The sequence below is a fragment of the Megascapheus bottae genome, chromosome 2 (genome assembly GCF_031878675.1).
Source record: "Megascapheus bottae isolate mThoBot1 chromosome 2, mThoBot2.hap1, whole genome shotgun sequence".
NCBI lineage: Eukaryota > Metazoa > Chordata > Mammalia > Rodentia > Geomyidae > Megascapheus > Megascapheus bottae.
Window position 1 is genome coordinate 58919525 of NC_143510.1, and position 14823 is coordinate 58934347.

General features: G+C 38.0%; 1 protein-coding gene across 3 annotated transcripts in view; it reads left to right on the forward strand.

Moving 5' to 3' along the window:
• Hmga2 (high mobility group AT-hook 2) overlaps window positions 1-14823 on the forward strand; it is a 212855-nt gene that overhangs the window by 99317 nt on the left and 98715 nt on the right. The window contains exon 4 of one of the 3 annotated variants that reach the window (XM_090357029.1): window positions 3082-3588. The exons of the other annotated variants lie outside the window; for them this stretch is intronic. Within the exon in view, the coding sequence (XP_090213155.1) occupies window positions 3082-3120 (39 nt within the window). The 3' untranslated portion in view covers window positions 3121-3588. Of the gene's footprint in view, window positions 1-3081; window positions 3589-14823 lie in introns of those variants that run through there. 3 annotated transcript variants of the gene reach the window in all.

Here is a 14823-nt window from a genome sequence, read left to right on the forward strand (position 1 = left end):
TGCTTCAAAGGCCTTCATTTTTCCTCCTGGCCCCCATTTGTATAGCTTCATTTCTTACCTCTCATCTTCACACTGTTGATGTTTTCACCAAGGTGGACTAATATATAGAACAGTTAAGGGTCCATATGTTTTGTTTTGTTTTTTATCCAGCAGGTTCATGCTTATTTAGGGGAAACCTGGATTCCTGACACCTGATCTTCATTTCTTAAGACGTATTTTTCTCATAAGCATTATATGAATATGCAAAAAATATCATAAGAGCCCTTTCAGACACTTGAGGATCCTGGTCCTCTGCCTTCTCCCCCAAACATGACTGTCAGTTTGTTGGCCATCCTTTGGTTCCATTTTCTGGATACACACACACACACACACACACACACACACACACACTTTACAGTATCCCAATTTAATGTATCCCAATAATTATTTATTATGGGCCATTTCCTAACATAAGAGCTACCAAGCAAAGCCCATGTGAAAGCCCCACATAGACAGCAAGGCCTCTCTGGGAAGAGCTGGGAAAGTTTCATTGGCTATCTTGGTTTCTAATTTTTACTGGCTGTGAGAATGGAAAATGTTGTATGATGAACTGTAGCAGATCTCTGATTTGGTCCCCCCAAACAAAGTTTGTTCTACTTAGAAGAGGAAATCAAAGGAAATTGTGTATTTTTTCTAGACAACGTGTTTCCTCTTGGCTTGGGTATCTTCTGTGTATAGAATGTGCATTCAGACCTAGCAAAGCATTGTATTCAATGGCATTCTTTGCTGTGAGGCTTGTACTAAAGAAATAAATCATTGCATTTTCCATAGGAAATGGGTTTGTACTTTCTAATGAGTTCAATTCTTTCCAATGGTGCCATTTGCTGATTTCCTTGAGTTGGAGATATATTTTTGAACTGACTGGATTGGTTAGGTATAGAAACCAAATACTTCCCCTGTTATTCTTGTGGAGTTTTTTTTTTTTTATTTTTTACGTTCTTTTGCTTTTAGAACTATATTCTGGAAAGCTGACAGATTCGTGTGACAAGTCTGAGAGAAAGAAAATCTTTGTACTGGAAGTCTCTTGCTTAGTGTAATTGGAAAGAGTGATTGAGACTTTATAGGAAGTTAATTAATTGAAGACTTGTTGTAGTAGCCTGATTCTGGAGCGGTAGAGAAGTAGCTGATCCACTGGTTCAATGGACATGATAAAGACCGCTTCTATTATTTACTTTCTGCCCTTTGTCTTTTCTACCCTTTTTAGAGTTAGATGCCTGGACTACTATTTTGATGGGATTATTTTGTTTTTTCAGTGTAGAAGAAATGAGAAAGGAGAGGAAAAAGGAGGCTTCAGTTTTCTTTTGCTTTCTTAGAGTTTGGAACTCAGTTTCTGCATTGGGATGACTTGGATTTAAATTCTAACTCATTACATAGCTAGCTATCATTTCGAACAAACGACAAGGCCTTTTATTTATTTTTTTAATTTAATTTAATTTGTTTGCCAGTCCTGGGCTTAAGCTCAGGGTCTGAGCACTGTCCTTGGACTTTCTCAAGGCTAGAGCTCTACCACTTGAGCCTCAGCCCCACTTCCAGCTTTTTTCTATGTATGTAGTACCAAGGAATAGAACCTGGGTCTTTGTGCATGCTAGGCAAGCACTCTACCCCTAGGCCAAACTCCTAGCCCCATAGCAAGGCCTTTTAAAAGTCTTGTTTCTCATCTATGAAAGGTGGATGTCTTGTAGAATTCCCGAAGACCTTAAATAAAGTGCATGGCATTCCATGCTCAAGCATTAGAAATTATGATTAATTCTATCTATGGTAACTTGATATCAGCTACAGCCTAAGCTGAGGACTGTGGTTCAAAGCTAGCCCAGGGAGAAAAACTCATGAGATTCTTATCTCCAATTAACACCCAGAAAACTTGAAGTGGAGCTTCCCAGGGGAAAAACTCATGAGATTCTTGTTTTTTGTTTTTTTGTTTTTTTTTTTTTTGCCAGTCCTGGGCTTGAGCTCAGGGCCTGAGCGCTGTCTTTGGATTTTCTCAAGGCTAGAGCTCTACCACTTGAGCCTCAGCACTATTTCCGGCTTTTTTTTTCTATGTATGTGGTACTGAGGAATTGAACCCGGGTCTTCATTCATGCTAGGCAAGCACTCTACCACTAGGCCAAACTCCCGGCCACACTCATGAGATTCTTATCTCCAATGAACACCCAGAAAACTGGGAGTGGAGCTGTGGCTTAAAGCTGTTGATCACTAAAGCCTTGAGCTAAATGAGCTCAGGAACAGTGACCAGACCCTTAGTTTAAACCCCATGACTGACAAAACAAAAACAAAACAAAACAAGCAACAGCAACAAAAAACACATAGCGATGTGCTGACTCTCAGAACCCCTAAAGTGTTCCATCAGTCAGTCAGTCCTTCTGCCAAATACATTGTGTAGGAATTACAGTTCTCATTTTTTTTTTGTGCTTTGGAAAAGAGCTCATCACATAACTAGTAGAGTGATAGAAAATTTCAGAAAACTTTTTAGAGAGTGGAGCTAAGACCCAAGAATAAAATGCAATAGTGAACCTTCTTATAAAATACTCCATCCAGATGTGGCTAATCCAGGCCCCCAGTGCTTCTAGAAGGAAAGAAGGAAGGATCGGACAACAAGGAAGACATCAGTGAGAGCAAACAGTGCTATTAGGTGATTTGTTGTTGGAATAGTTTCATCAGGAAGAAAATTTGCAACAGGAAGAAAATGCCCTCTAATAGAAATTAATGGCTTCTGAAAAGGGAAAAAATTGCTCTGGAGATCCTCAGATGGATATAAAAATTGGCTCAAGTACCAGATACTGAAACTTGACTTTGGCTTGTCACTAGAAAGTCATTCACAATACCAGCTGTGGTCTTGCACTGCTGGTACTCTTATAATGGCTAATGAAGAATATGTATTTCCATCCCATTTCTTTTAGAGGAATGTTACCCTCCCCACCCTTTTTTTCTTAAATATATAAAGAGCTTGTGATACACATGAAAGTGATGTCATTTTATTTGTTAGTCAAACATATAAGGATTCTACACAGGCAATGAGAGCCTTTTGTTTTTCTTACTTTGTAGAAATCCAGAAACTTAAGTGAAGATTTGAGGACACAGTAGGAGGAATTAACTCAGAATCAAAGCTACAACAACCAGACTGATTGGAAGTCTGATTTTCTTCTAAAGACCCCAGGCATTAACGTAGCTAAGAACCTGGAAATGTAAAGGAAAGTATTCGGTTTTTATTTCCATTACTTTCCCTTTCCAGATGTTCATTAATTTTGAGAAACTTTTAGCCATTTGTAATTTAACACTTGCCCTGTTTGAACTAAAATATAATTTCAGTGTTTAGAAAGAGATATCCAATAATTCAGATTGCAGATAATTGTAACTTTGGATTTTGGTCAGAGGGGAAGCAGACTTTGATATAACATCAAACCCTATCTGCTAATGGAGTGTGAAAAGGTGAAACCATTTTCTTTAGAAACTTATAATAATAATAATATGCTTTAAGAAATAGGAGAGGCCCTCTTAAATGCTCATGGATTTCTGTATGCTCCCAATAATTAAAATATAAATTTTTCTGATTTATATAGTAAGAAATATTTTCCTAAGCTGTCTTTCTTAGTAGTATTTTGTGAGAAAAATGGGGACTTTCCTAAATCTTAAGGGAATGTTATGGGAGAAAAGTCACTTTGTTTTCTGTTAGCAGATTACTGACATTTTTACTAAGGTAATTAAGACTATGATATTAAATTTAAAAACATGAATAAATCATATTCAGGAAATGAGCACTGGCTTTGATCATTAATGTTTTGACTTAAGATTAATCTTTTTGGTAGTTTTAATATAGAAATACTATTTTTAAAAAATCTATCTGATGAGGTTTTAGAAAAAAAGAGATTAATAATCTGCCTTCCTTGGTCATTGAGCTCAGTCTGGTATGACCAGTCTGCCCTAGACTTGAACTATTCAGGATTATGAAGGCAGACATTGACCACAGAGGCAGACTCTGAGGGGTGTCGCTGGTGATCTTATTACTGCCATGCAGGAAGGACATGATTTTTCTCCCACCCATAGTGGAATAGGGAATTGTAACTAGTCCAGATAAATGATCTTTTTCTTTAAACAGCATTATGGAGCTCAGAGAATCCTGACCAATTCAGGCACCTTCATTTTACTTTAATGAAATGATAGCCATTACAGTATTTAGTAACCATTTTGTGTCAAAAGAAATGGAAGGTTTTTTTTATTTTTATTTTCTTGTGGATCATTGGGCTTGAACTTGGCCTGGGTGCTGTTCCTGAGCTCTTCAGCTCAAGGCTACCACCCTACTGTTGAGCCAAGCCCCACTTCCCATTTTCTAGAGGTTAATTGGAGATAAGAGTCTCAGGTCCTTTTGTGCCCAGGGTGACTTTGAACCTTGATCCTCAGATCTCAGCCTCTTGAGTAGCTAGGATTACAGGCATGAGCCACCACACCCTGCAGAAGACTTTTCTTAAACAGTAATACTACCTGTTGTATACATATATTTATCTAAAATTATTCAAGTTAAAGTAGTTACAAATAGTTACACATATTTCTAAAAGAGAAAATCATCATGTCTTATGTACATAGAATAAATATGTCATTCTTATCATTTTTAGGAAGTAAGAAGGTAGACCCATTCCTAGTTCATATTTCAAGAGGAACATTTTGTTCTGTTTTTAAGGGGTGGGTCAGGTTTATTTTATTTATATATTTATTTTTTTATTTTTATTTTTTTGTGGTTTATTTTTTTGAACTCAGCCTGGATGTTATCCCTGAGCTCTTCGCTCAAGGCTACCACCCTACTCAGATTGGCTTTGAACCTTGATCCTCAGATCTCAGCCTCCTGAGTAGCTAGGATTACAGTTGTGAGCCACTGCGCCCAGCACTCTTGCATGAGCTGTCTTTCTCTCTCTTTGTCTCTTTCTCTCTCTCTCTCTCTCTCCCCTCTTTCTCTTTTTTAAAACCATCAATAAATTCTTGATTCTAAATCCTTTGACATTTGACACTAATATTTCAACATATTTTTGGATAAAATTTTTGATCTGATAAAATTAAATCAAACCTGACTCTCTCTACTTCAGAGTAAAATAAGGACCTATGCATTTTATGAGTTCTTTATCTTTCTCAGATTGCCTAGCTTTATTCATATTTTTGTCTCATGTTTGAGTACCTGGCAAGAATACTTTGGCTCTACCTAAAGGTTTGCCAAGCATGTATGGCTATAAAATACAAGAACTCTTTTTGCTCCTACGGGCCCTCTCATCTAGGGACAGATGACTGGATTTGGAACTTCCTGGTACCTTCTCTGCTTGGTTGTCCTTGATTCCCTTCTCCTATGCTCATTAGTGTCTCCACCACCAGATAGGGGAAGGAATCAGAAACAGGAGTCAGCGCTGGTAAAAGGCTTGATAGAACGGAGACTGGAAGTAAATGACTGACACAAGATTCAGATTAACTTGGAGGTATTGCTTACCCGGTGTTGTCCCCAGGAATAATTTAACACAGCCATGACATTCAAGTTTGTTTTTCTCAGATTACTCATTCATTATCATATGAGATATGCTTGTATAAGTTAAACAAGAAATTCTTTTTCAGGATGTTATAGGAAACAAACAATTCTTAAGAATACCTTTATATTTAGTATTGATGAGTATAAAGATGCAAATTAAGCTTGATTTGAACAAATTTTTTGCCCATAATCAAATTCACAAGAATTGTATTCAGTCTATCGCTACATTTGACATTGCCTGTGGAATGGCAGTTCTTTAAATCCAGGTGGAAGGAGATTGCCTTCTGATGACATGGTAGTCTTGCTGGGTCTTTTTGGGGGAGAGGAGGGTGTCAAAAGGTCGTGACTCTGGAGTTGTAATGTATAGACCCCTCTATACATGATCATGAAACAAGCCCTAATTGTATAACCCACGGAAGCTCGTACTATTGTTTTGTACTGTACTTTCCATTTATTTGCCCAGATAATGTACTGGAACTGATTACAATATTGTAGAGAGCACACAGCATGCAGACTGAACAACACTGAGATAGACAGAGAGCTGTTTAAGGGGCCGAGAGCTGTTTAAGGGGCCGGGAGTTTGGCCTAGTGGTAGAGTGCTTGCCTAGCATGCACGAAGACCCGGGTTCGATTCCTCGGTACCACATACATAGAAAAAAAAAGCCGGAAATGGTGCTGAGGCTCAAGTGGCAGAGCTCTAGCCTTGAGAAAGTCCAAGGATACTGCTCAGGCCCTGAGCTCAAGCCCAGGACTGGCAAAAAAAAACCCCAAAAACCAGAAAGCTGTTTAAACACTTCCTTGCTGACTTGTTTGTTTGCTTGTCTCTTTGCTTGGTTAAACCATTTAAGCTTTAGGCTCCCAATCCAGAGACTAGTAGATTTTGTGATTTTGCTAACATTCCTTTAAGGAGAGATGTTGAAGTCAACAAAATAGGTTGATGCTGCCTTTTGGAGCCCATAGCTTGGGGAAACCCCCAGAAGGAATCCCTGGTATCTGCCAGATAGCTAACTATCCATGCCTGGATATTATGAAACTCATTTAAACTACATTTTTCAAGTATTCTGAATTCTTTAGAATTTTCAAGTGCTCCCATAAAAGTATTTACATGGCCAATGATACTTCATATCATTATTGAAGTATGTTTATGTGACATTTATTCTGGTACTATGATGAGATCCAGAATTATATTCTGTCATTTCCACACTGAAGCTTTTCAGGCTAATATGAAATGCATATGAATTTGATTGATCAAAATAATGAGTCACATTTTATTTAGTCATAATAAGCTTGGAAGGGGGGAAAGACAGGTATTCAATTGTCAGATACAGGCATCAGAAATCCCAAGATAATTCTACTGAGCTACCAGCAACTTGATTCTTATTTTTGTCTCTTTGTTCATGCTGAGTATAGTTTATATTTATCAAATAAGTTTAAATCACCAGGTCTTAAAGTAATGTGATTATATACTTCGATACTTCTGAGTAGTACTAACAGTATTTAAAAATGAGCTCTTTGAAGTAGAAATCATATCCTATTTATCATCCTACATTTAACACTGAGCACGTAGGAAAGAATTTAGGGACGCGATTAAGAGCTCAGACTACTTGGATTCAGATATCAGCTTAATCAAGCTAAGTTACTCATTGTCACCAACTCTTAGCTCCGCAGGGTACACTACAAAAGGTAATCACAGTTCTCTATTCATAGGATTGTTTTGAAGAATTAAGTGAGAAACCATCACAAAACTTTATTTAACTAGCAAGCATACAATTGATCATAATTCTTGATATTAGTCCTAAGTTCATAATACTACTTAATGAGTGTTTGGTGAATAAGATGACAGTTTTTCTTAGTCTATATAAAGCATGGTCTTTGAAGTTTTGTTTTTCATTAGTGAATGTATATTGGACTTACATTCTTTGGCTGAAAAAAATAAAAAACCTTCAATAATTTGTATTTTTCAGAAGCCATAATAGGTTTAAAAGTGCAGCCTATGGAAACCAAAGCAGTATCTGTTATAATTCCAGCTTGTGCCTTCTCACTTAGTAAATAAGCTAGAAGCCAGCCACTACTGCCCAGGCCCAATAATACTTTCACTGCCTCGCCCTTATATTAATGTTTTCATTCACTCATTTGCGGGAACGAGAAACTTTTAGTTTCCTGGAATGACCTTGCGCTGAATCTTAAAAGAATTTGTGTCATAACTTTGAATCATCCAAAAAAAATACCTACAAGATATCTTTGCTGAACAAACTTCACAAGACAATTTTGTAAAGTTGTTTCTCATTTATTTTTTTGGTGACAAACTTACTTGACTGGTCTGTTTGTGTCTATTTCCTTACTCTTAATTTTTAGTACTCACGAGAATGTATAGAAAAGTTGGGAAATCAACTGATTTCTTTTTTCTTTTATATCCTCCAAGAATAGTTGAAAGCACTTAGAAGGATATGCAAGTGTATTCCTAGAACTTTATTGAAGTAAAATATTCTGTAATCCTAAGATTCTGTTACAACACAGTAGGAACAGAAATGTCATAGTGTAAACAGGTGGCCATGCTGTGTAACTTACAGCCCAAGTATTAACATAACCAGTGAGGGAAATGCAGGTTGACACGAGCCCTCCAGACAACCCAGATTGTTTTCAGTCTCGACAGACCGGTGCTCATGACAAGGCACACCAAAGCCCAGGAAAGTGAGAGGATCAATTGGTGGAGAAAGGTAGAATCATAAGATTATAGCTGATAATATTCTAGTGAGTTGGTTGTCTTTTTAAATTCCCTGTTTGATTTTGCTGTAAGAAATGTACCACCCAGTTTGTATCTAAAGCTGATACTGGAGATTATACTTTCCTTATTACAGGTCTCAGTTTTGACATTTCCTATCCTGTTATTATTTTCTCAGATAGTCCAACCTCAATGGTCTTTAAATTCCTGTAATGGAAATTTGATGAGGCGTTTATGTGCCTGAGCCCACTCTGAGTTAGATATGGGGTGATGTTGGAATGTCTGAACATGCCATTGCTGTGGCCTGCCATTCTCTGGAGAGACTAACATTTGTGACTCTAGATATGCACATTAGGCATTTTAAAGAAAGATGATGATGCCATGTATGATCAAGCTGCCATCTATAACATTTCCATCCTCTTGTAGTCTGTGTGTATGTGTGCGCGAATGTGTGTGTGTGTGTGTGTGTACGTATGTACACACTTGCACTTGTATGCCAGTACTGGGACTTGAACAGAGAGCCTGTTGGCTTTTTCCACTCAAGACTGGTGCTCTACCATCTGTACCACATTTCCACTTCTGCCATTTTGGTGTTTAATTAAAAATTTAACCAGAATCTCAGTTTTGTATGTATGGGCTGGCTTTGAACCTTGATCCTCAGATCTTTACTCCCTGAACAACTAAGATTATAGGTTTGAACCACGGTTTACTATATCTGACAACTTTTCTCTTCTTTCTTATCTTTGGACTGAGAATTCCCTTGATTATTAGATGAAAATATGATTCTCCCACTTAGGGTTCTTTATATATTAATGATTCAGTGTTGACTTATATTCTGTTTGGAGTCATGATATACTAAATAAATTCCTATTTCCAGATTGCCAAAGCAGGTACATCTTTTACTTAGTAATGTATATTTGTTGGGCATTAAAATTTATCAGGCAGTCAGGTGCCCTATAATCCTAGCTACTTAGGAGGCCGAGATCTGAGGATCATGCTTCAAAGCCAGCCCAGTCAAGAAAGTCCGTGAGACTCTTTTTTAAAACTTTTTATTGTCGGGGTATTGTATTGAGGGGTTACAGTTACATTCACTAGATAGTAGGTGCATTACTTCTAACACATCGATAAAAACATGAGAAGGGGTATCAATGCATTAGACTCTTATCTCCAGTTAACTCCCAGAAAATTGGAAGTGGTGTTGTGGCTCAAAGTGGTAGAGCACAAGTCTTGAGCAAAAGCCCAGGGGACAGTGCCCTAGTCCTGAATTCAAGTCCTATGACAAAAACAAACAAACAAACAAATAAATAAAATTATCAGGCAACCATCCTGGGGTAGGGTTTTGTGCTTTCTATCCTGCTTGGATAATTGATAAGCTACATAAAATGAGTTAAACAGCCTCAGTTTTATAGTCAAAAGGATGACTTTGCCTAATTGGCTTGGCTATTCAATTGCTAATTTTAGCGGAGATCCTTTTTAGAAGTAGACATGTGTGGTAATAAACCACATTTTATGTCAGGAGTTATAGAAACTCTTAAGGGATCTTCAAGTATTCACAGGAGCTAGTCCATACTGTTCACTTGTACCATTCTGTTTCCTGCTAAGTATAATAAGGCAAGTATATAGTGCTTATATATAGCTTTTGGATTAATAAGATGCTCAATGCACATAGTTTGTAACATGTAAAAGTGTTTAGCCATGTGTAGTATGAAGAATTATTTTTGTGACTGGAAATATATATATATTTATGTGTTTATGTATATGTATATTACCAAATAAAGACTTTTCTCCTTGGGATTCATTATAACATGATTTGTATGCAGAATGATTACTCACTATTCTTTAAACTAAATGTTATGATAAGCATTTAGATCTCTCCCTTCATTTGGGAAGCTGGTATTTTATAAGGCAAACAAACAAAATGAAATTTCAGATGGTTTATTTTGCAATTTTTAATTTTTTTAACTTCAGAGTCAGAGATTTTTAAGTTTGAGAGGATGTTTAGATTAACTTCCTGAAGTCTTGAAATTATCTTTGCACTTCTGAAATTATCTTTGGGGGAAAAAAATCTGTGTGTACATGAACAAAAATCCACTCAGAAAGGAGATTTCTTGAGTAGCATGTATAGTGTGCTAATCAAATATCTCTTTGTGTGTGACAGGAGGGTATTCATGCATTGAACCAAAATTTCTCCTTATATGGTTTTCAGCCCATTTCCTCTTGTCCTGTTATTAATGATGATGAAGAACAGCTTCTATATTCCTTTTGAAAGTAAATCTTTCTCCTTGGGCTAGTGAAAAGTGTACATATTTTGTTTGGGTCCTAACAGATCTGGGTTTGAGTCTGGGCCTTATCACTTACTAACTTACATTACTGTCAATGACTGAGCTTTAATTACTCTGAGCTTAAGATGAAGCTGGTAATTCCACCAGTTTTAACTAAAATGCCCAGTTCCTAGTGAATGCATAAAATACTGCCCCTTGTATCATTACTATTGAAACCCAAGTGAATGGGTTATGTTAATATTCCTTTTCCCTAATAACTTTCACAGCTCTTTCTACACCCTATTTTTCTTCTGTAGTACCAAGGATTGAATTGCGAGCTTCGTGCAGAGGAGGTTAAGGTTCTCCCTCTCAGACTACAACTTTAACCCTTTTGTTTCTTACCTTGTATCTGAGATAAAAACAACAACAACGGGGCCGGGAGTTTGGCCTAGTGGTTAAAGTGCTTGCCTAGCATGCACAAAGACCCGGGTTCGATTCCTTGGTACCACATACATAGACAAAAGCCGGAAATAGTGCTGAGGTCAAGTGGTAGAGTGCTAGCCTTGAGAAAGTCCAAGGACAGTGCTCAGGCCCTGAGCTCAAGCCCAGGACTGGCAAAAAAAACCAACCAACCAACCAAACAACCAACAACAACAACAACAAAATCTCGTTAACTTTACCCTGACTTTTGATTCTCTCTTCTTGCTTTCTGAGGAGCTGATTACAGGTATATGTTCATGCCTGAAGTCTACATCCTATTTTATTTTAACTAAGCATGATTCTAAATGACATTTAAGATGATATTGTAGATGAACACCAGATTTGCAATGAAAGGCCTATCTCCCTGACTTCTGGCACAAATTCTAGCCTTTTAACATTGGGCAGGTCACTTAACATTCTTGAACCTCTTCAGGATGTAAAATGAAAACAATAATTACAATATTTTCTCTATTTTTCTGAATTGTGATCACCATCATATAAGAAGGTATTTTATAAACCATAAAATGCTGTTCGATCATAAAGTAGCTGAAATAAGTATCGTCAATGAAAATTTAAAACTTTACTATGGGACATAGGACCTTTATAATTCCACTTGCCATTTTCATCCTCACCTTGTCCTACATAAGTAGTTATAAACCATTAACTCTTTTACTGTTTTTCTGCTCTTTCTTATGGTTGGATGGTTAAGATGCTTATAACAGTTCAGTTTGTATGCAGAGTTGGATGAGGTTAAGAGAAAGCCAGATGACCTTATAAGAGGAGTTACAGAGATAAAAAGGTAAGCAGAAGAGATATTTGCTGTGGTAGGCCTTCAAGGGAAAGGTTATAGAACTTCATCTCTAAAGATGGTCACTGGGTTGACAACCTAACTGAATGAGAAGGCAGCTGTGTTGAGACACTTGAAATTGGTTAGAGTTGAAGTGACTGGGAAGATTGAAGCACAGAGGTTCCAGGCAGGAGTGGGCATTGGCCACATGGCTAGAGATACAATAAGGGGGAAGGTTGGGACTTCTCCAAATCAGAGAGAAGACCAGTAGGAAAGTTGAGTGCTTCTGATGATCCCATGAAGTCTGAAATTAGGGAGAGAAAAGATAGAGTGGACACAATAATGCTTAAAAAGTATTTATCTGTATTATTGGGGTTTTGTTTTGTCTATTCTGTGGCTTGAACTCAGGGCCTGGCTGCTATCCCTGAGCTCAAGGCTAGAGCTTTACCAATTTGAGTCAGAGCCACTTTGATTTTCTGGTGGTTAATTGGAGATATTTACAAACTTTCCTGTCCAAGGCTGGCTCTGAACTGTGACCCTCAGATCTCTGCCTCCTAAGTAGCTAGGATTACAGATGTGAGCCACCTGCACCCAGCTGGTTTTATTTTAAAGTGATTAAACACACAGTTTTAATTTTTATTTAAGTTATATATATATATATATATATATATATATGCCAGTTCTGGGGACAGAACTCAGGGCCTTAGCACTGTCCTTGGGCTTTCCTCAAGGTTAGTGCTCTACCACTTGAGCCACAGCCCCAGTTCTGGCTTTTCTATATGCATGGTACCGAGGAATCGAGTCTGGGTCTTCGTGCATGCTAGGCAAGCATTCTACCACTAGGCCAAACTCCTGGCCCAAAGTTAAATATTTTGTTTAACTTCAACTTTTCTCCTATGCTTTTATTGTATTAACTTTCTGGGTTTTTGTTGTTGTCTCAAATCAGTTTTGTTTCATCTTTGGACATAGGACCCAAAGTCCAGACTTTATGGGTAGTCCACAGTGAAATTTGTCTAAATATCATTATTAATTACTTTACATCCTCTCCCAGTCTAATAGGATCAGACACAATGGGCCAGCTATCCATCAGGGAGTCATCGATGTTGCTTTTCTGAAGCCTTTTTCCTCCATGGCTGCCTGTGACCTTAGCCATTGAATGTGCTTAATGATTTCTGGCTTCCTAAGTCAGTGATTTGGAGCAGGCAGGGTGGTAGTGTTGATGTCATGTCTGGAGCATGAGCCTGTATCCTCACCACACAAGGGGCCCTCCCTTCCTGCTCCAGCAACTCAATGCACAGTGCTTGGCACATAGTGTGTACTCAATAAATTTAGCTGCTTTTCCTGTCCCTCTCCCCCCCATTTTGCCCCCCCCCATCTCAAATAGGAATATCCCCATTTGAGAATGCCACCACTGCAGTTTCAGTTGGTTAAAACAGGAGAGATGGTGTTTACAGCTAGTCTTCCTGTGTTCGTAAATCATACAATCTCTTCCAGGGTTAAGGAGCTTTAACTCAATGCAACATTGGTAAAGTAGGTGTAAACTAGTGACACTTGAAAGTGTATGTCCTGAAAAAAAAATAGCTGTTAGGGGTGTACATTTAGCATTTCACCTGGATGTTTGTATATTATTGACCATCTACTCTTTCCAAAGAGGTCAGAAGAAAGGCCCCTCTACATTCTAGATAAGAAAAACATTGAGCGAGGAGGGAACTTTTGATAGGTTAACTCCTTTATATTTATCCAATTAGAATTTTCCTTTTTTATCCAGTGTCTGGTTGAAAAGTTAGACTTCCTTTTATTCCCTTTGCCTTTACTTTAAATTCTAGAAAGCTGATCTTTATCTTTCTTTTTTTCTTTTTTTTTTTTTTGCCAGTCCTGGGCTTGAGCTCAGGGCTTGAGCACTGTCCTTGGACTTTCTCAAGACTAGCACTCTACCACTTGAGCCTCAGCACCACTTCTGGCTTTTTGATATGTATGTGGGGTACCGAGGAATCGAACCCGGGTCTTCATGCATGCTGGGCAAGCACTCTACCACTAGGCCAAACTCCTGGGCCCCTTATCTTTCTTTTTGAGATAATTGTGGATTCACATGCAGTTGTAAGAAATTACAGAGAAATGTCTGTATATTTTGTCTAGTTTCTCCCCATTGGTGGCTTTATTTATTTGCATTTCTTGACTTGATTCTAGGGCCTTTTCTATCACTAAGCTATATCCCAGGCTCCATTTCATAGAACATAATGCAATATCTTAATGAGGATGGTCTCATAAATTCAATCTTACCTGTGCCACTCAAATTGCTGTGTGTGTGTGTGTGTGTGTGTGTGTGTGTGTGTGTGTGTGTAAGGAGTTAGAAGGTGTATCTCCTCTAAAATATCAGAGGAGCCTGGGTGTAGAAGCGTTTGCAGTGGAATTGTGGCTTGTAGGTCCTGTCTGTGCCTGTGTAGTTACTCTTTCTTATTCCCTCATTAGGAAGTGCTGGCTAGCCCAGGCAGAATCATAGGTGGGCTTGGCACACAGCTAATTACTTGCCTGGAGTAACTTGTGCTTTTGTACTGCATTAAGAGTTCTGCCAATTTCAGAGGCCAGGAAGCAAAGAATTGGCCTAGAAGTGAAGCACATGTGTTTTCCTGAAGCAACAAACAGATGCCTGTTGGAGTACCTGTTTGGCTTTTGGGATGTATTTAAACATGTCTTCTGAGTGCCGACATTGTGGATTAATTGTTTTACTCCGGCTGGCTATATGTTCAGTGGTAGAGCACTTGTCTAGCATGTGTAGGCCATGGATTCAACCTCCCAGAACAAGAAAAAAGAATCAGAAATTCTTTCTGTCACAGATTTTAAATGTCCACAAGAGCTGATATTAATTGAATAAACTGTCCTGTTAATTATACTTCAGCCATCTAGCCCAGACTCTACAATGGACTACAAAGGAACCCAATCATCTTAATATTTTTAGAAATACCTACACTAGATAATGCCACCATAGCACTGGGCTCTTTAACACCAGCAAAACAACAAATCCTGCAATTGTAAC